Source organism: Sphaerodactylus townsendi, linkage group LG05 (assembly GCF_021028975.2).
Source record: "Sphaerodactylus townsendi isolate TG3544 linkage group LG05, MPM_Stown_v2.3, whole genome shotgun sequence".
Classification (NCBI taxonomy): domain Eukaryota; kingdom Metazoa; phylum Chordata; class Lepidosauria; order Squamata; family Sphaerodactylidae; genus Sphaerodactylus; species Sphaerodactylus townsendi.
The window spans coordinates 10,106,041-10,127,503 of record NC_059429.1 but is presented as its reverse complement, the minus strand read 5'-3'; the positions used below and the strand labels follow the sequence as shown (position 1 = coordinate 10,127,503).

General features: G+C 49.9%; 1 protein-coding gene across 7 annotated transcripts in view; it reads left to right on the top strand.

Moving 5' to 3' along the window:
* The window catches only part of TCF3 (transcription factor 3), a 360,303-nt gene that overhangs the window by 335,085 nt on the left and 3,755 nt on the right, over positions 1-21,463 (top strand). For 2 of the 7 annotated variants that reach the window (XM_048496140.1, XM_048496139.1), the window contains exons 14-18: positions 569-760; positions 2,822-2,948; positions 5,449-5,611; positions 6,780-7,018; positions 17,973-18,117. In XM_048496140.1, coding sequence (XP_048352097.1) covers positions 569-760; positions 2,822-2,948; positions 5,449-5,611; positions 6,780-7,018; positions 17,973-18,115 — 864 coding nt within the window. In that variant the 3' untranslated portion in view covers positions 18,116-18,117. Of the gene's footprint in view, positions 1-568; positions 761-2,821; positions 2,949-5,448; positions 5,612-6,779; positions 7,019-17,119; positions 17,347-17,972; positions 18,118-21,463 lie in introns of all 7 variants that reach the window. The other 5 variants (XM_048496146.1, XM_048496144.1, XM_048496143.1 and 2 more) reach the window with 5 other exon arrangements.

Sequence of the window (21,463 nt, the reverse complement as noted above, 5' to 3'; positions counted from 1 at the left end):
CGATAAAGTGCGTTAGCCTGCCATCACACGACAAACTGCCCCGAAGCAACGAGAGAGACAGAGAGAGAGGGACCAGCAGTATTTTTTACATATGCTAAATAATACTTCGCAACTGGATTTTACTGTGTGAAACGGATTCAGCAAGAGCCGCCAACGAACGATCGCTAAAGCGGCCCGTACCTGTAGCATAGGACAGCTGGATTCCATCCCACACATTCTCCTGAACTGCTTATTATACCAAGAACTCCGATCCAGCCTGTCATCCCAAGCTATAGACCCTATGATTAATTATACTGAATCAGATAAAGTAGTTATGCTTTTAAATTGTCAGGATTTTCATTGTTGCCTTATAGTGGCAAAGTTTTTGTCAGAAGTTTGTAAACTGAATGTATGACAAACGTGAAGTTTTTTACTATTCACTTTTTAACTGGAACTGTATTTTTATACTATCGAGTATATGCCAATAAAGGCTTATTGAATTGAATTGGATTGAAGTGGCCAGGGATCGCAAGTGCGTTCTTTGGTTGTGTGCGAAAGCGTCTCACGACTTTTCCTTTTCCCCCCGAAGCAAAACAAAATGGAAGACCACTTGGACGAAGCTATCCACGTCTTGAGGAGCCACGCTGTGGGCCAGAGCAACCACGGGGACATCCACGGCTTGCTGGCTTCCGCGTCCGGGCACAGCACCTCGGTGGGCGGGCTCAACCAAGCCTTTCCCCCTGCCTCGGTCTTACCGATTGCCAATCGGCACTCAAGCTTGGTGAGCGAGGGACTGGGTTCATGTATGAGATTGAAGGAAATAATATGCTTGGCTGGAACTGCGGGCGGGACCTGGGTTCAAGACTTTGCTCAGCCATGAAGCTCCCTGGGTTACCTCAGGCCAGTCATGATATCTCAGCCCAACCATCCTCAAATGGCTGTTGGGAGGATTAAATAAGGAAGGGGGACCCAAGTGAGTACGCAGTGGTGTTGTGGTTAAGAGCAGGTGCATTCTAATCTGGAGGATCCGGGTTTGATTCCCCACTCTGCCGCTTGAGCTGTGGAGGCTTATCTGGGGAATTCAGATTAGCCTGTGCACTCCCACACACGCCAGCTGGGTGACCTTGGGCTAGTCACAGTTCTTCAGAACTCTCTCAGCCCCACCTACCTCACAGGGTGTTTGTTGTGGGGGGGGGGGGAGAAGGGCAAGGAGATTGTAAGCCCCTTTGAGTCTCCAACAGGAAAGGGGGGGATATAAATCCAAACACTTCTTCTTCTTCTTGTAAGAAGGGCGGGATGAAAATGTGGGGTGGGAAAGAAAGAGGCCTGAATTCAGCAAACCCGCTCATCCCAAACTGTTGTGTGGGATTCAAAGTTATTTCTTCCCATTCCATAGCTGAAAACATTTAGCTCCTCTGGGACACAAGTTCCATGGGATCTTTTCTTTTCTTTTTTGTTTTATCTTTATTGTAATTTTAGATAAAACAGTGAGAACAGCCGTGTGAAACAACCTAAAAACAATTAGATACGCACTTCAAACACAATAAATAGTTAAAAGTTCTCCCAGTTGTTCAAATTACTAAATTAGTTACATTCCAATATTTCCAAACCATGCAAATTAACATTGTGAAGCTGTTAAAAATAAATATCCACTTAATACAATTTCTTTTAATAACGAACGACCATTTCAGGTTTGTCATACTTCCTAACTTAAGTTTTACTTAGGCTGTAAACTAACTGTATTTCCTCTCCCTTAACTATTTAACCTCAACACTAGATTATATTACTTTTTGTTGTCGTTTTAACTGTGACGTCCACTCTTCAATAGTCTTTCTTAAATATTCCATAGAAAGAAATTTGATATCCGTATCCTTATTTACACCAGTGTACCTTATCCCAAATTCCCAATTTTGTTTACATGTCTCATATGGTAGATTTCTTATCTGATGTGCCATTTTATCCAATTGGTAAAGTTGATGTATGGCAGTGGTGGCGAACCTATGGCACGGGTGCCAGAGGTGGCACTCAGAGGCCTCTCTGTGGGCACGCGCAGAGTTCGTCATGTTGGGGGGAATCGCCCCCACATACACATCTCGGCTGGCCTGGGCCGCTGGACTTGATTATTAGCATTAAACCTAAATCCTAGTTTTGGGGAAGCAGTGTAGGTAACCCTGTTAAGCACTGTTAAACCCCACTAATTTTCATGCAAAAAACTAAAGCATGATCTTTACCTGGGAGTAAGCTCGGTTGCTGGCAATGGGGCTTGCTTCTGAGTAAACCCTCCTAGGGTCGTGATTCACCCATTCAAAGAGTTGCACAGTTGCTTCAAAGCAAAGCTAATGACTACCACCAAGCTTACTCCCGAGTAACGCACGCCTCGGAGCCAACTGTTTTTTCTAAACTAAAAACTTAGTATTCAGGTTAAATTGCCATGTTGGCACTTTGCGATAAATAAGTGAGTTTTGGGTTACAATTTGGGCACTCGGTCTCGAAAAGGTTCGCCATCACTGATGTATGGGATCTTTTCTTGACACCATCTAAGTTGTGCGTCTGAACTTCCAAAATGTCAGTAGCACAGCGGGGCGGGAAGAGGTTGGCTTTAGGGCCGATGGGGATCTGAATCCGACCCGTCACACGGGCTTCTTCAGCAGGGACCATGCGTTGATTTATCTGTTTTTTAAAAAGGGAGACTTGCAAACGTGGGGTTATTGTGAGAATGTTCCTCCTCCGTCTATTCATGCCCTTTCAGTGGGAATGGAAGTTGCTGTGCTTTGGGGGCCGAGGCCCTTCCGATTGCAGGGCGCCTGTGCAGATAGCCTTTTGTTGTGTTTTCCGGTTGCAGGTGGGAGGAGGTCACCCGGAAGACAGCCTCTCCAGCAATCCCAGTCTCCTTCACAACCACGTTGCTCTCCCAGCCCAGACCAACGCGCTCCCGGAACTCAACCGAGGACAGTCAGATGCCTTCAGCGGTAAGGCTGCATTGCACCATAGCAAGGACTCTCGAGCAGAGGTGTATCCGGGGGAAACGGCGCCTGAAAAATATTTCGGTCTGGCGCCTGAAACAGAGTAGCGTAGGCATTATTGACGGGGTCAGCAGTCTTCCCGTCTGGGGAGGGTTTTAAATTTGGGTCTTGCTGGGCGCCTTTGACTTTGATTTTTAAATTTTGTACTAATCGCTGTTTTTAAAAGGGATTTAGTAATATATTTGTATTGAAATTTATTTGTTTAGCTTTGATCTGTTGTTTAACTATATTATGATTTAATTTTGATGTACACCGCCCAGAGCCCTTCGGGGATAGGGCGGTATACAAAACCTAACAATAAATAAATAAAATAAATAAGAGAACATCAGTGAGAAGGGTATTCCACAGATGGGGAACCACAACTGAGAAACCCCTTTCTCTGTTTGTCACCCGCCTTACCTGTCCAGGCAGAGGAGGGGGCTGGTGAGGCACCTCTTAATCTAAGAGGAGGCAGTCTTTTAATTACCTTGGCTAAACCAGTTAGATGAGCTTTAAAGGGAAGAATCAGCAGCAGGAGCAGCAGTGGCGTAGGAGGTTAAGAGCTCGTGTATCTAATCTGGGGGAACCGGGTTTGATTCCCAGCTCTGCCGCCTGAGCTGTGGAGGCTTCTCTGGGGAATTCAGATTCGCCTGTGCACTCCCACACACGCCAGCTGGGTGACCTTGGGCTAGTCACAGCTTCTCGGAGCTCTCTCAGCCTCACCTACCTTACAGGGTGTTTGTTGTGAGGGGGGAAGGGCAAGGAGATTGTAAGCCCCTTTGAGTCTCCTGCAGGAGAGAAAGGGGGGATATAAATCCAAACTCCTCTTCTTCTTCAAACTCTTCATATACCCACCATTTGTGCATGGACAATGCAGAACGCCGACATGTGCCATCCCTGAAGCTGGAGACAGACAGTTTATTTGCCATGATGGCCGCGTCTGGATCTCTGTTGCTTTTGAGGGCTCTGAGATTCAGCACTTATCCAGTGGCGTTTCTGCCCCGGGACAAGGGGGTAACCCCTGTCCCTGGGCGTAACTAATCTGGTCACTGGGGGGGGGCAAAATCGGCCCCACACGTGACAAGATGCCTCCACGAACACGACAAGGCAGCAGGAAGTCCTGCTGCCTCGTTGTCTTCAGGCGTCCTTGGCCCCGCCCACGTCGTGGGAGCGATGACCTGGGCGGGACCGAGGGAGCCCAAAGACGACGAGGCAGCAGTGGTGGCCTGCCCCCCCCCCGGGCAGCTTCTGCCCTTCCCAGGCCCCGGGGGGAGCAGGAGCTAGCCTCCAGGGAACCAGACTGGACACAGTGTGTTACAGACTTCTCTCTGTGATACACCTCCAAAGATGCCAGCCGCAGATGCAGGCGAAACGATAGGATCAAGATCTACCAGACCACGGCCACACAGCCCGGAAAACCCGCCACAACCAGCAAAACCATACCATGTTTATCAAAGAAAGTCCCAATCCTGTGGCGACCCAACCAGACAAATACCCAGCGAGGGGAGAAACAGTCCAAAAAAGAAGGAAGGGAAAGGGAAGGGAGCAGCGGTGGGATCCAAAAATTTTAGTAACGGGTTCCTTTGGTGATGGGATTCAAACAGTGGCGTAGCCCCAATGGGGCTGGGCGGGGCTCAACGGGGGCATGGCCGGGCATTCTGGGGACGGGGCATTAATAATTTCTCTGTTACTGTAAAAAACCCGTACTGTAAAAAAAAAGTTCCTAATTTCCAGCTGGTATCTTTCTGTCTATAATTTAAACTCATTCTAGCAAGTCCTATCGTCTACTGCCAACAGAAACAACTACTTCTCCTCTGATTGACTGCCTGTCAAATACTTCATACTTTCAAATACTTAATTTTGTTTCTAGAAACCAAAAGAAGGATGCTTTCCTTAAACAAGGAACTTTACCATATTTCTAAAACATGTTTTTAAAACAGCCCAAGAGGGAGAATTATCCTGTTTTCTACCTTCGCTAACCAGCCACATAGGAAACAACAGGACTTTATGATCTTTGGACCTAATGGGATTTCTAACGGAAAAGCAGACCCAACTAGTAACCCCCTCTCGGCACACACAAATAATTAGTAACCCACTCTCGGGAACTGGTGAGAACCTGCTGGATCCCACCTCTGGAAGGGAGGCCAGCTAACTTGGATACCACTGCTTCCCCCAACCATAGGCCTGGCAAAATATTTCCCCCTAGCAGGCCCTACGGAACTGGGATGGGTCCTGCGACCTTACAGCCCTTGAAATGCTTAGCCATTTTTGAGGCTGGTCAGCCTGGTACGGAATGCTATACTCTGGCAGCCCGACAGTCCTACAAGTCCGGCCGGTTGTCGTTCACTTGAAAAGTTCCCGCGAGGACTGTGACTCGTCCTATTCCAGGGGTGCCTTCGTTCAGGTGAGCCGGGGCTGCTCCATTCTTTGGGGCGCCGTCTTACACGCCGCTGCGATTCCCTTGCAGGCTTGACGGGGGGCTTGGGGCGAGCCAGCGTCTCGTCGGGAACGAGCGAGATCAAACTGGAAGACAAGGAGGACGACGAGAACACATCCGTGGCGGACAACTCGGAGGAAGAGAAGAAAGAGCACAAGTCGTCCCGGAACAGAACAAGGTGCTCACTGAACAGGTCTTGAGCTTTCTCTGTTCGCTTTAAGGGCATGGGGGCGCCACGTGCCGACGGGGCGCCGGCTTCGGAGAACTCCGCCGGTTCTCATTCGTGCGAGTTAATTTTCCCAACGTCGCGAATGTACACGTTGAAGCCGGGCCGCTTTCGACCCAGGGCAGAAAACTCGCTACGTTTCCAACAGTCCTTTTCAAACTGTCCGGATGCTCATCCCATGTTGGTTGCTGTCGTTCTGGGGATGGAGCGTTCCTAGAATGTGCTATTTGGCTTCAACGAGGATGTTGGCCAAGCTTATTAATCTTTTGCTGGGACTCGTGTGTAAACCGGTACATACCCCCCCAAAAAAATGCCAGAGACTCTCTTGTGATGAGAAAGAAAGCTGGGGTGGGGGAGGCCAGTTAAGAAATTAATGATAGGGCTGTTCTAGAAAACAGTTTAAAAACAGCCTGTCTGAGGGACACTGGACAGAAGGTTTGCCGTTTCCTTCTGTCTGGTGACCAGAAAGTGTGGGTCAAGCGGTCTTCAGAGAATGTATTGTCAAAGGCAGGGATCTTCAAACTATGGCCCTCCAGATGCTCATGGACTACAATTCCCATCAGCCCTGCCACTTGGCCATGCTGGCAGAGGCTCATGGGAATTGTAGTCCATGAACCTCTGGAGGGCCGTACTTTGAAGACCCCTGGTCAAAGGCTTTCACGGCTGGAATCACTGGGGTGCTGTGTAGTTTCCGGGCTGTATGGCCGTGTTCCAGCAGCATTCTCTCCCGACGTTTCGCCTGCATCTGTGGCTGGCATCTTCAGAGGATCCTCTGAAGATGCCAGCCATGATGGCAAAACGTCCTGGAGAGGAATGCTTCCGCAACCATACAACCACACAGCACCCCAGTCTTCAGAGAAGCTCGTCTGCTTTTATTTATCTCCTTGTTGAAAAAATATTTGAGCGGGACGACCCTGGAACACAGTTTGAAAAGAACTGACCTGGGGGATTCAGAGCAAAAATGGTGGTTGTTTACTCCGGTTCTAAAAAAAATGGGGGTGGGGGGCGGGGGTGGTTGTGTCTTGTGTGCTTACATTTCCTGTTCATTTTTGGTCTACGTGAATCGGTGTCGAGGTGTGCACAAAAGAAAAACGTCCCCCACCCCTCCCTTGTTTTTCTTATTTCGAACTATTAGTCAAGATGAGGATGAGGAGGATGACCTTCTTCCCCCAGAGCAAAAAGCCGAGCGGGAGAAAGAGAGGCGGGTCGCCAATAACGCCCGCGAGCGCCTGCGGGTCCGCGACATCAACGAGGCCTTTAAAGAGCTTGGGCGTATGTGCCAGCTACACCTTAACAGCGAAAAACCTCAGACCAAACTACTTATACTCCACCAGGCCGTGTCGGTTATTCTGAATCTGGAACAACAAGTTAGAGGTCAGTGGAGGCTTCCGATGGGGTGATGTTTCGGAACGGCATGGGGCTGTCTGTCTTGACCCTCCACCCTGCCCTCGAGCTGTGCCGCCGGGCGCACCGGGCGCTCTTCACCTGCTGACGCTCCCCCTTGAACGCCCGCGTCCTTTTTTACGGCGGTGCCTTGTGTTCGACTTCTCTGTTTTGTTTTGTTTGCAACCCTCCCGCTCCTGTTTTGCATTTGGAAAAAGCGTTTGCACTCTCTGCATGCCGTCCTTCTTGCCTGTGCGGGGGGGCCCCGGGGGGTCCAGCTTCTCTTGCAAACGAGTCTTTAGATCGAGTTACAGCAAATCGTTTTTCCCCCCTACAAGATGTATCTCACCACGTGGTGAGAAATCCCTGTAATTCTTCCACCCTACCCTTTACCTGTTAACGCAGTGGTGGCGAACCTTTTCGAGACCGAGTGCCCAAATGGCAACCCAAAACCCACTTATTTATCGCAAAGGGCCAACACGGCAATTTAACCTGAACGCTGAGGTTTTAGTTTAGAAAAAACGGTTGGCTCCGAGGCGTGCGTTACTCGGGAGTAAGCTTGGTGATAGTCGGTGGCTTTGCTTTAAAGCAACCGTGCAACTCTTCCGACGGGTGAATCATGACCCTAGGAGGGTTTGCTCAGAAGCAAGCCCCATTGCCAGCAACCGAACTTACTCCCAGGCAAAGGATCATGTTTTAGTTCTTTGCATGAAAATCAGTGGAGTTTAACAGCGCTTAACAGGGTTACCTACACTGCTTCCCCAAAACTAGATCTTAGGTTTAATGCTAATAATCGAGCCCAGCGGCCCAGGCCAGCCTAGATGTGGGGGTGGGTGGGGACTCTGTTTGCACGTGCCCACAGAGAGGGCTCTGAGTGCCACCTCTGGCACCCGTGCCATAGGTTTGCCACCACTGTGTTAATGTATACATTGGTTCAGTAACATACACCAAAAGTATAGCCCTGGATAAAAATCCCGGAACACTGGAGATAAAGTTGTTTTTGTTTTCAAAAGGGGGTCTCTGTTTCACCCTACTGGGCCTTGCTTATGAGATGCGTTACTAGAATTTTTCACCTCACGATGAGCCAATTCCTGCCAAAAATGTGTTTGTGTAAATCTTGTCCTTCACATAGCGTGCAGTTTTGCTAATGAGAGTGGAAATCTTAATAGACAAAATTGGTTTCTGGGTGGGGTACTTACGGAGTCGCAACAGGTCTCTCTTAAGAAAAGCTGGATCTGAGATGTTTAGGGTTTTGAAGCCCTGAGGACTAGTACCCAATTCTGCCGGGAAGGCTACTTAGCTTCTAAAGGACCAGGAAAGATGCTCAAAACAGGTGGGATCAAAACATGGAAGGTTCTCACTCGGACGATCTCCCTGGTATCCGTAACCCGGGTCTCCCGTCTCAATGCCGAGTTATCATCAGAGGTAAAATCAGCAGCAGAGACCCCTCCGCCCCTCATTCAAGACCTTCACCCACAGGCATCAGACATGGGGCTTTGGGGGCAAACAAGGAAGTCTCTCCTGTTGCTGTTGAGGGAGGGGGAGAGTTGCTCATGGAAAGGAGTTGGGCTAATTTTTCCGCTGTGAGTGTTTTTAATGCTTGGCCGTGCATGCGATTTAACATTCCTTCCTCTGAATCCACCGAACGGGTGCATCTTGGCTGCATTAACTCTGAATCCGTCCGTCCCCCGAGCCACCAACGCCTGGCACAACCCGCTGCCTTTTCACACGGCCTGTTTCTCCTCTGCTCTGATGTTGTGCTGTCAGGATTCCTCGATTCTCCGCCCTCCGTTACTTCCGTTAACTTCTCCGCTCTGCCTTTTCCCCTTCCGTAACGTGTGTCTGTGTGTATATGTATGTATACATGTATACACATGTATTTAGTTTATTTCCTTTTGTCTTAATTTGTTCTCTTCCTCTTCCTGTTCCTGTCCCACCCACCCTGCTTTCCTACAGACAGTCCCCCGCCGTGACCTCTCGGTGGATCCCAACCTCTACCTTGTACTTGCTGCTTGCTCAGAGAGACAGAAAACTGGAGGGAAGGGAAATATGCGGGCGGGAGGAAGGGACAGTCCGTGTGAAGAAAGGTGGCTCCGTCGTCTGGTCTTCTGCTGTTAAAAATTCAGGTTTTCAGGCTGGCCGGAGAAGTAGGCCCTTTGCATTTCCAGCTTGTGGGAGGGAGAGAAAGCAGGAAAAGCCAGATGCGCTGCAGGCAGGCAGGTTCAGGTCACAGTCCAACAGGTCACGGCACAGGAGATCAGCCAAACAGGTTGGAGCTCAGCAGTAGACCAGGCACACAGTAGCAACAGGAAACACACTTGTTGCACCCAGGCAGAAGCAGGCTCACCACAAGGCTTATATAGAGAGCCTTGTCCCAGGGGCTGGGATTCTGCAAGGAGTTAATCCTCATCAGATGCAGAGACTTCTATTCTCCCATATCTTGCTGCCAGATGAGCACTCCTTCTTTCCTTCTGCAGCAGCTGCCTCTGCTTCTGCCTCCTGTGCACAGCTGACTCATCACTGGGTTCCCTAGGAGGATCTGCAGGCTCCTCCTCCTGTGTGTCATCAGGCAGGGCAGGGCTGGGCATTGGCTCTGCTGCCAGGTCTTCCTCTGGAGCAGCTTCCTCTGGCTGCACTGTGTAGGTTGGTTGGTCGGTCGGCCATGATCCCAGCAGCAGAACCTTAGCTACAGCCCTGGTCCTGTTTTCACCTTCGATAAAGAAATCAAACGGAGAAGAGAAATGTGGGAGGAGGGGGCGGTCTGAACTAGGTTAATTGTTTCTCCCCTTCCCCAAAGCCATGTGAACAGACTTTCCAGCCTCCAAGTATAATTTTCCAGGAATCATAGCGTATTTCCATACCATAGAGATCAACTCCCACGGAAGGAAGGGCAGCTTTGTAGGCTAGGAGAAACAGAAATCCTCCAGTGACATCATGTTCTCCGTGAGCTTCCTCCCCTTCCCAAATGGCAACCCCCCCCCCCCCAGCCCGTTGTCACCATCAAATTCTAGGGAGCTGACATCATCTTAAGTTTTAAAAAAACCCAGGATGAGGAGGTTAGAGGGGAGGAAAAGACATTTCGGCCCTTGGTGGGAAAGCCCCCTCGGTGAAAACATTTGTAACTTTCCTAAGATGAGCGCGAGAAATCCCATTGCAGACTTGATTCGGGTAGATCAGACCTGGGCATTATACGGCCCGCGGGCCACATCCGGCCCGCCGGATGACCCTGACTGGCCCCCCTGCCGTGCTGGAGAGCGAGGCGTCTTTGAAAGCCCCGCAGAAGCCGGTTGCCTTGGCTGCCGGCTTCTGCGGGGCTTTCAAAAGCGCCTCGCCCCCCTGCCTTTTAACCCGGCCCTCCACAATATTTTCTGTTTCTTATGCGGCCCCATGGAAAAAATAATTGCCCACCCCTGGGGTAGACGATCCTGGGCATGAAAGGGATTCCTCCGCTGCTGCGAAGCCAAAAGGACCGGTGGCCACAGAGTGACCTTCCTTTGCAACAGGAAAGCCAGCGGTAATTCCAGTCCGCCTCCCGCACAAATCAGGGGCAGGACGGGTTCTTTAGTTTTGGGCCCCTTGCCGTTTTTTTCCCAGCATTAAGCGAAGGCCGCTTGCCCGTCTTGCCAAGTCTTGACTGTCGTGGTCTTCTCGGAAGCGATTAGCTGCTAACGTTTGCTCTCATGGGCTGCCTGTTGCGATTAGGGCCACTTTAGCAAAAGACCCAAAATAGGGTAACTCATACTGCAAAGTGCAAACACGGTTAATGGTCCCCCTGAACAGATCGTTGTTGCTGGTGGCTTTTCCCTTTTTCCTAGGAGCCGCGTGGCGTAGTGCTTAAGTGCTTGCACTGCTGCTCACACGATCAGGAGTTCGAGCCCCCTGTGGGTCAGATATCCTGGCAGCTGGTTCATGTTCAATTCAGCCAGCCAGCCATTCTTGGTCGGCAAATGAGTACCTAGCTCATAGCCAGGGGGTAAAGAATAACCGGGGAAAGCAATGGCAAACTTCCCCACAAAAACGGCTTGCCTATGAAATCACTGCTCGCAGTGGTACCCCAGGGTCAGACACGACTGAAGGGGAAACTTTACCTTTACTTCCCTTTTTTCTTCCAAAGCGTAGGAAATAGTCACCATTAAACTTTTGGGATCCGAATAGATATTTCAAAGATTTTAAGGGTCTTCGGTTTATTTTAGAGAGAGTGGGGTTTCCTCCTTATGATACCCCCTGCCGCCTGACACTATGCAGTGGCATAGTGGCTAAGAGCAGGTGCACTCTGATCTGGAGGAACCGGGTTTGATTCCCAGCTCTGCCGCCTGAGCTGTGGAGGCTTATCTGGGGAATTCAGATTAGCCTGTACACTCCCACACATGCCAGCTGGGTGACCTTGGGCTAGTCATAGCTTCTCGGAGCTCTCTCAGCCCCACCTACCTCACAGGGTGTTTGTTGTGAGGGGGGAAGGGCAAGGAGATTGTCAGCCCCTTTGAACCTCCTACAGGAGAGAAAGGGGGGATATCAATCCAAACTCTTCTTCTTCTTCTTTCTGTAACCCCATCATAATCGCCAACTTGACTTGCCATATTGTCATAACAGATGCTTTTATTTATTTTTCCTGCTTTTCCTCATGCTTCAAGGCAGCTGACAAATTATACTTGAGAGCATCATAAACTAAAGCGGACTAAAGGAAACCCCTGCCATCTTTTACCAGTACAGACGCAATTGGATTTCTACATTAACTCTGCCTACATTTCAGTCTAACAATTAGTTTAGCAAATTCAGGGCTGAGTCGCGGCGGCACAGAGTCGCCTCCCAAATGAAGTGAAATTTGCAAACGTGTTGAAACAGCTCCATTTTCAGACGGATTGAGAAGCAGTGAGAAAATTTTGTTCCAGACCGAGTTTGTGAGCATGTAGGAAGTGGAGCGGGACCACTGATCCATCTTGATCAACATTACCTATGTCTTGTCGAAGGCTTTCGCGGCCATAATCACTGGGGGGTTGTGTGGTTTCCGGGCTGTACGGTTGTGTTCTAGTAGCATTTTTCTCCTGACGTTTCGCCTGCATCTGTGGCTGGCATCTTCAGAGGATCATCTTCAGAAACGCCAGGAGAAAAGAACATAAGAACAAGCCAGCTGGATCAGACCAGAGTCCAACTAGTCCAGCTCTCTGCTACTCGCAGTGGCCCACCAGGTGCCTTTGGGAGCTCACAGGCAGGATGTGAAAGCAATGGCCTTCTGCGGCTTTTGCTCCCGATCACCTGGACTGTTAAGGCATTTGCAATCTCAGATCGAAGAGGATCAAGATTGGTAGCCATAAATCGACTTCTCCTCCATAAATCTATCCAAGCCCCTTTTAAAGCTATCCAGGTTAGTGGCCATCACCCCCTCCTGTGGCAGCATATTCCAAACACCAATCACACGTTGCGTGAAGAAGTGTTTCCTTTTATTAGTCCTAATCCCCCCCCCCAGCATTTTCAATGAATGCCCCCTGGTTCTAGTATTGTGAGAAAGAGAGAAAAATTTATCTCTGTCGACATTTTCTACCCCATGCATAATTTTATAGACGTCAGTCATATCCCCCCTCAGACGTCTCCTCTCCAAACTAAAGAGCCCCGAACGCTGCAGCCTCTCCTCATAAGGAAGGTTCTCCAGTCCCTCAATCGTCCTCGTTGCCCTTCTCTGCACTTCTTCTATCTCTTCGATATCCTTTTTGAGATGTGGCGACCAGAACTGAACACATGCTACTAGAAATGCTACTAAAACAACAAATGCTACTAGAACACGGCCATACAGCCCGGAAACCACACAGCACCCCAATGTCATCTACTCTGCTTGGCAGCTGCCTCCGAAGGCTTTTCCAGTTTTTTTGTGTCTGAGATCCCTGAAGCAGAGATTGAAACTGGGGCTTCCATGGTGCAAAGCAGGGGCCTCTGCTACAGAGCCGCTCCTGTTTCACTCTGCAAGTGTCCAAAAGGAGGAATTGCCTCCAGCATGCCATGGGATCTTGACCCAGTCCGGCCTACGTGGCAGGTGTCCAAGAGTTGACGTGTTAATCGGAGGTTGAGGTGACTTTTCTTTCCTGGTGTGTTCCAGATGCTTTAAAAGCCCGGGGATGGGTGAGATGGAGCATATGGGAGAGTGGGGTGTACTCTTGGGGGTTTCTTCCCCTTGGAAGCCATATTAAATATCCCCTGGGGTAAGTCGGCTTAGAACCTCTCAGATCATCCACCCCTTCACACATCCGGGACCGTTTAGGTCCGTGGTGGCGAACTTACGGCACTCCAGATGTTCATGGACTACAATTCCCATCAGCCCCTCCCAGCATGGCCAATTGGACAATTGGCTACAATTCCCATCAGCCCCTCCCAGCATGGCCAATTGGACAATTGACTACAATTCCCATCAGCCCCTGCCAGCATGGCCAATTGACTACAATTCCCATCAGTCCCTGCCAACATGGCCAATTGGCCAATTGACTACAATTCCCATCAGCCCCTTCCAGCATGGTCAATTGACTACAATTCCCATCAGCCCCTACCAGCATGGCCAATTGGCCAATTGACTACAATTCCCATCAGCCCCTCCCAGCATGGCCAATTGGCCAATTGACTACAATTCCCATCAGCCCCTGCCAGCATGGCCAATTGGCTACAATTCCCATCAGTCCCTGCCAGCATGGCCAATTGGCTACAATTCCCATCAGCCCCTGCCAGCACGGCCAATTGACTACAATTCCCATCAGCCCCTGCCAGCACGGCCAATTGGCTACAATTCCCATCAGCCCCTGCCAGCACGGCCAATTGGCTACAATTCCCATCAGCCCCTGCCAGCATGGCCAATTGGCCCATTGACTACAATTCCCATCAGCCCCTGCCAGCATGGCCAATTGGTCATGCTGGCTGGGGCTGATGGGAATTTTAGTTCATGAACATCTGGAGTGCCATAGGTTCACCACCACTGGCTTAGGTCATTGGTGTGGCATCGCCCGATGTATGTTTGAAAAGGGGGTTGTGGTGCCCACCGTTCGATCAGCCTCCGCGAGCTTTTTGACCTTCCTTTTGTGCCCAGCACGGTCACGCTGGCCTCCTGTTCGATCCAACGCATCTGCTGAATCCGTCCCTTTGAGGCAGATTTTGCCTTTCCTGTGGGAACATTTTGCTCTGGGGGAGAAGAAGGTCATCCCATCTTACAACTTTGCGTCCTGGATTGGCCAGGGCTTCAGGAGGAAGGCCGGGGGCAGCTTGATGCCCTCCCAAGAGCTTTAAGTTGCTGCCAACGCTCACGGTCGTCTTAGGACGTTGTATTCCCAAACCCACCTTTTCTGTGCCGGCCTCGGCCTTGCTTGGAAGCCTGGTGCACGCCGTTTCCACGATTTGGGAGGAACGATACATCCCAGGGAGGGAGGAGGAGCGCCTCACCCTTCAATGGGTGGTCCTCACAGTGCCATCTTGGCCTAGTTTTCTCCTTACGGCCACTTTGGTTATTTCGAACACAGGCCAGAGCCGTTCATGCAGGTGTCATTCACGTGGGAAGGTTTTGCGTATGCATCAGCTTCCCGGAGGAGATCTACACTCTTTGGATGCGAGTTTTGTTTTTGTAAAATGTTTGGATCCAGGCTTTGGAGGGGGGAACTTTATGGTATTGTATCCTGCTGAGCTTTCTCCCTTCCCCAAACTCCAAACTCCACAGTCCCCATGGCCAAAATCTCCACATTTTTCCCCACCCAGATCTCACTGTGGTATGTTCGTCCTGTGCTGCGCGCAAGTCCCACAGATGGGTTCTGGGCCTATTCAGGACATGTTCAGAACATTTTAGATGTTCTGAACATTCTAGAACCGTGGTGGCGAACCTTTGGCACTCCAGATGTCATGGACTACCATTCCCATCAGCCCCTTCCAGCATGGTCAATTGGCCATGTTGGAAGGGGCTGATGGGAATGGTAGTCCATAACATCTGGAGTGCCAAAAGTTCGCCACCATGGTTCTAGAACATTCTAAAGAACTGGAACTTATCGCCCTTCCCTGCAGGGAAGAACGGCTGTCATCTCTGCATTTATTGAGGACAGATAAACTTCCTCCTTAGTGACTTCTTTTGCAGTGGTGCCTCAAGAGAAGCCACTGTTTGATCGATGAGGCCGAATTTTGTAGTGGTTTACCTGTGAGGCTTTACACAGCCAGTCGGTCACAGAACTGATGCGCCCCCCTTCGCGAGGTGCTGAATCTGTGGCAGCAGGTTTAGTTCAGGTTATCGGGGGTCCCTCTCTCAGGACCCCGCCTTCACAAATAATGTAGCTGACTAGTGGAGGCAGGGGCTTCTTTGTGGGAGGGCCCCCCTTCTGGAAACGGTCCTTGTAGCTTTGGGGCTGGCTTCATTAGGTCTTGGATGATTTACCTTGTGCAAAAAACATTCCGTTTTTATAGCTTTTAAAAATGGTTGTAATTTTGGAGTGTTTTGGAATCCATTTGGGGGGGGGGTTGAAATCAATTCCAGAAACCAATTCCAGGGTTTTGGGGGGTTTGAAATCACTTCCCCCCCCACAGATAACAGTTATGGATGCATGGCTACCGCCCTAACCCATTTCATCCATTCATTGCTGAGAGAATACGGTTGTCACAAAGTGATTTTTCACATCACACTGAGGAGTGGGGCGATACTGTTTCCAGTTAACCCTGCTTTCTAGGTTCATTTTGGGAAACAAGGTCCAGTCTGTACATGCAGAAGAGTGCGGCTTCAACTGGGCAAACATAAGGAGGACAAGATGGCTACCTGTGGCTTCAAAGCATGATGGGTAGATGGAACTTCCATATTCCAAGAAGTCTGTGACTGAAAGCCAGTTGCTGCGAGGGCACCAGAAGGCAGGAAACTTTTAACTTCTGAGCCCCCTTTTTACCATATAGGGCACCTACTTGGCCACTGTGGAAAACAGGATACTGGACTGTTATGATCCAGCAGTACTTTTCTTAGATTCTCCTTCCAGCTCCTTCGCTGGGGGGGGTGGGGGGGCGGCTCTCAGCAAAGAGAAAACTAGAACATCAAGGTTCTACCCCCCTCTATGCTTCCGGTGCTGGATTTCTATCTGCAGGGAGTTGGTCACATAAGACTGTTTCAAAGCAGGATCCTCTGTGATCCACTGCCTACAGTCTAAGATCAGTTATCCCCTTCTCCTCCTCTCCTCCCTTTTTACATTCCCATTTTGATGACACTAACTCTGGCTGGAAATTTATATTTTTCCAAAGTGGGCCGTTGGTTCCTTTCAGCGCTAGACCTCCGTACCGACCCAATTCAAAACTGCGTCATGTCTCAACGCATAAAAAGGCTCAGGGGTGAGTTTTAATCTCAACAAAGGTTTTGCTGTTGGAGATTCAGAGATTCGGAGCTCAGACCGACGTTGGGTTGATTTGCTGGCGGGATGCATTTATTAACCTCGTCGCCGGGCTCAAAAACCTGAAGGGCGAATTTGAATTAGTGAGGAAACTAATTTTCGGGGTGGGATTTGTGCAGAGAGTTGTCAGTCTTGGTAATAGGACGACGGGGCAAAGCTCCTCCCAAAAAGAGAGACGGAATCCCAACTTACCAAAAGTAAGAAATCTTTGGTTTGTTTCTCCTCCTTGGCTCGGTGTTTCCGTCACGGACACTGTCACTTGGTTACAGCAGGCCTCTGATATCCTGCCTTCTCTCAGTGGAACCATATTGAGGACGGGAGAGATTACAGATTACAATAAGCATGACGGTACCTTTGCGTTGTTACCGCGGGGTTAAAAATATTTAAGCCAAAAAGCTCAAGCCGACAATGAATAAAATCAAAGAAATATTTAAATTCAGGCCAACAGAGGGCAAGCGAGCATCAGAGGAGCCATACCAAAATGGCTACGGTCTCCTACTTTTATAGGGTAAATAATGGTCCCGTTCTGTACCTACAGCGTTGGCAGCTTCTTATGTCTGAGGCCCCCCCCCCCCCCCCCACTTGTCGTTTTACTTTTTCCCCCGTGGACATTTTTCTGCCACACCTTGGCACCACCCTGTCCCTTTCCCCCACCCCCACCCCCCAGTCACTGCGTTCCCCCCTGATTAACCCCTGTGGTGCTGTGTGAACCCAGCAGTACAGATGAGGCGCTGTCATTGGAGGACAAAGATCTGAGGGACCGGGAGAGGCGGATGGCCAATAATGCCAGGGAGAGGGTGCGAGTGCGGGACATTAACGAGGCCTTTAAAGAGCTGGGACGCATGTGCCAGATGCACTTAAAAACAGACAAAGCGCAGACCAAACTCATCATCCTTCAACAAGCAGTGCAAGTCATTCTGGGCTTGGAGCAGCAAGTACGAGGTACGGTGCCAGCGGGTTCTTCCCACCCTGAGGTCACTCTCGTGCCGGAGTCTGTGTGTGTCTGTGTCCGTCTGTCCATCCGTCCTGTTCATGCGTCTGTGCGCACAACGCATGCTTGCATGAGTCTCTGCCTGCCCCTCCCGCCCCTCGCTCCGGGCGCGAGGCTCGGTTCTTCCCGCTCTGCCTCTTGCGATGCGACCGCGGCAGAGATCAGGCCGGAGGGGATGATGGACGGGCGCGTCTTCCTCAGCCGAACCTGCGCAACTTTGAAAGGGCGGGGTCGGCGTTGGAGGGATCGGTGGGAGGCGCTTGGGGTTAGGCTTAGGCTTAGGCTTAGGGATCTGTTAACGTTGGCAACGTTTTTCCTTCCCTCTGCAGGGAGCAGCTTTCTTTTGTTGGGGTGACTGCCGCTCTGGCTAGATACCTTTATTGACTGCCGGAACGTTTCTCGTTCTTTCGTATATCTGTCTATATTGTCTTCCTCTCTCTCTTTCTCTCTCTCCTGCTTTTCGGGGAAGAGGGAGGGAGGGAGGGAAAGGGAAGTAGCTTGCCGGGCCCTTCCCCAAAATTTGGCATCCTCCTCCTTCCCATGGCTCCTTCTCTCTCTTGTATCCCTTTTGTCTCAGAACGCAACCTGAACCCCAAGGCAGCCTGCTTGAAACGTCGCGAAGAGGAGAAGGTGTCTGGCGTGGTGGGTGACCCCCAGATGGCACTGTCAGCATCCCATCCAGGTCTAGGAGATGGGCACAACCCGGTGGGACATATGTAAAGGTACCCGCTTCTACCAGCGTGTGGCTGGCCTTTTTTAAGGAGTGGGGGGAATCAGCTCACCTCTTTCAACTTGGCACACTACACACCAGGGCCCTCTCCGGCTGTTAATTTTAGCCTCCGGCTGAGAATCCAAATGGCAACATGGAGTGCAGTTCCCTTTGACTGTCTCCTTTTCAAGTGGGACGCCAAGAAAAGACCCACCCCAGCGAGCTCGTGGCCGCTGTAAGAGTTGAGGCCCGCTGTCAATTTTTATATGGACCCTCACACGTCGCAGTAAACGTGGTTAAGAACAGAAGAACAAGCTAGCTGGATCAGACCAGAGTCCATCTAGTCCAGCACTCTGCTACCCACAGTGGCCCACCAGGTGCCTTTGGGAGCTCACCTGCAGGAGGTGAAAGCAATGGCCTGCTGCTGCTGCTGCTGCTCCTGAGCACCTGGTCTGTTAAGGCCTTTGCAATCTCAGATCGAGGAGGATCAAGATTGGTAGCCATATGTTCATTACAGTCAAGGCAGTTAGAGGTTCACTCCAAGACATTCAAAATCCAAAGGCCCTTCTAACTTCCTTGTCAGGGAAATATCCCTTCCCCCTCTCTGTGCTACACAGTTGTTTAGCCAATCAGAATGCAGGTCACCCTGTCCCATCAGGCGGCTTCCCTGTCCCTGGTTGATTCCTCGCAGTCAATTAATCGCATGATACTCACACGAAACTTATAGAACCACCACATTCCCCCAATTATTAAAGCGTATCAGAGTAAAGTGCTGGCGCAAGTATTGTTCGGAGCAGAAATCTGGGGATGGGACATTGCCACTGTAGGAAAATTGGAAACGGTTCAAAATATCTTTCTGAGAAAGATTTTGGCCCTGCCACCTTCCACCCCTGCCCCGCTGCTCCGAATGGAAGTAGGGCTACCCTCCATCAGGACAAGAATCCATCTAAGAATACTTTTGTATCATAAAACCTTGGCAACTCTAAAGTCCAACCAATTAGTAAATCTGAGCTATAGACACATGACGAGAACAAACGGGGGGAGGATCAAATTTCTCCCATATTAGCTCTTTACAAAATTTCTGATCTGAAAACTATTCATAGATGGGATGCTAGCAAAATTCGTGACTGGCTCTTTAGTAGAGATGCTCTACAAGACAAACAACTTGCTTCCATTCAGAAATACTCCCATTGGTTCTCCGACGTCAAAAAGAACAAATGTTATGCACAATATCTCACAAATCTCAAGGAAGCAAACCTAAGGAAATCATTCACTTCCCTGAGATATCAGACATTTAAATCAGAACAATTACTGGGGAGATATGCTAAAACACCAAAAGAGCTATGTATATAGAACCACCACCAGATGTGGAGGTCGGCCCACTAGTTCAGACAGCTGTTTTCAAACCCTGCTTATGGGTTTTCTAGATCATAGTATGATAAAAGGGAACTTGCTGGATCAGACCAGTGATCAAGCTAGCCAGCCTCCTGCGATTAGCCAGAAACACTAAAGCTAGTCTCGGGGGCCCAGGCCTACTTCTGGATTGCGTAGATTTCAGTTAGACATCCTAAGCCATAGCTGGTTTTTGTTTGTTTTGTTTTTCTAAAAATTTCATTTGTAGCTTGCCTTTCTCCCTGACAGTAATGCAGATTCCACACAGTGTAAGACAACGTGATCCAGTAACTTGAGCCATTCAGCAAACAAAAAATAAAACCGGGATCGCAAAAATTAGAAACAGGGCCGAAATAGCAGGGATCAGACATAATGTCATTAAAAAAGTACCCCAAAAATGGGATTGCGAATAGAAAGTAATTCCATAAAAGAAAAGTAATGCACATGGTAAAACCAAGGGTCCCCAACCTGTTTGGAGGCACTTTCGGAATTCTGACACATTCAGAATTGGGTGTCGCAACAAAATGGTTGCTGCAGCAGTCAAAGCTAGACACAAAATGGCTGCCGCAGCTTAACTTCAATAACACAGTGTGGATCCTTGTGCTCTGGTGGCAGCTGTTGCCAAAGGAACATTTTTTTTTTAATCTGCACAGCCAATCTAGCAGAAGCCTTGCTGGGCATAACCCTACCAGTAGTGGCGTAGGAGGTTAAAGAGCTCATGTATCTAATCTGGAGGAATCGGGTTTGATTCCTCCTCCTATACTGCAGCCTTATCAGAGGCGTTGCTGGGTCATACGGCGCCCGGTGCACATTTTGTGTTTTCCGCCCCCCCTTATCTTAGTTTAGCCTGGAAAAGTGGGCTGTTCCCTTCAGGCTGAAAACGGCCTTGTGGGGACTACACTTCCCATGAGACCTTGGGGCTCGTAGAACAAGGTCTCCTGGGAAGTGTAGTTCCCACCAGGCCGTTTTCAGCCTGAAGGGAACAGGCCGCTTCTCCAGCCTGCACTGTTTCACTAAGGTAAAGGGGGGCGCTGCTGTGGGGCGGGGGTGATTTTCTGACCTGCCCCCCAGGCACACACCTGGTGCAACACGCACCCCCAGTCCCCTGGTAGCTCCGCCTCTGAGCCATATCCCCTTTGACGAAATGCCCTTCTGAACAATCCTGTTTTACACAGTTGCAGAATGACGGGAATCAGGCAGGCTGTTCCCGAAGGCGGGAGCCACCACAAAGAAAGCTCTGGCTGAACCTGTTTGCTTTTCTTTTTTTTAAAAAAAAAAGCCATCTAAATAAGTGGCCCTTGCTCCATTGTGTTGGGATCGGTTCCACAGGCTGATTCCGCATGGGCCAAAAACAGCAGTGTGAAAACAGTGTGAAAATGGTGTAAAAAGGTTTAAAACGGTGTAAAAGGGTTTATACTGCGTTCAGCGGAGGCCAATTTGTTGGTAGTCCCTGGCCCCTCAATGATGCGGCTGGCCTCCACACGGGCCAGGACTTTTACAGCCCTGGCCCCTGCCTGGTGGAACACTCTTCCTCCAGCTGTCCGGGCCCTGCGGGATCTTGGTGAGTTCCGCAGGGCCTGCAAGACGGAGTTGTTCCGCCGGGCTTTTGGAGTGTCCAGCCGCTGATATGAGTGCCCCTTTACCCTCCTGTACTTTGGGCCATACCATCTATGGGCCCCATTCTTTTCTCCCCTTCTGGGAGAGTCTAATAGGAATTGTTGCGGGCATTGTTGTTGTTATTATTTGCTGCATTTTAACTCCACTTATTTAAAATGTATTATGTAATTATAATTTTCTGTTGTTCACCGCCCAGAGCCCTCCGGGGGTTGGGCGGTATATAAGATTAAAAAATAAATAAATAAATAAAATATACTGTTTTCACACCGTTTTCACACCGCTGTTTTTGGCCCCTGCGGAATCAGCCGTTGAGGGTAACATTGGATCGGCTGCCACGGGAGCCCAGACGC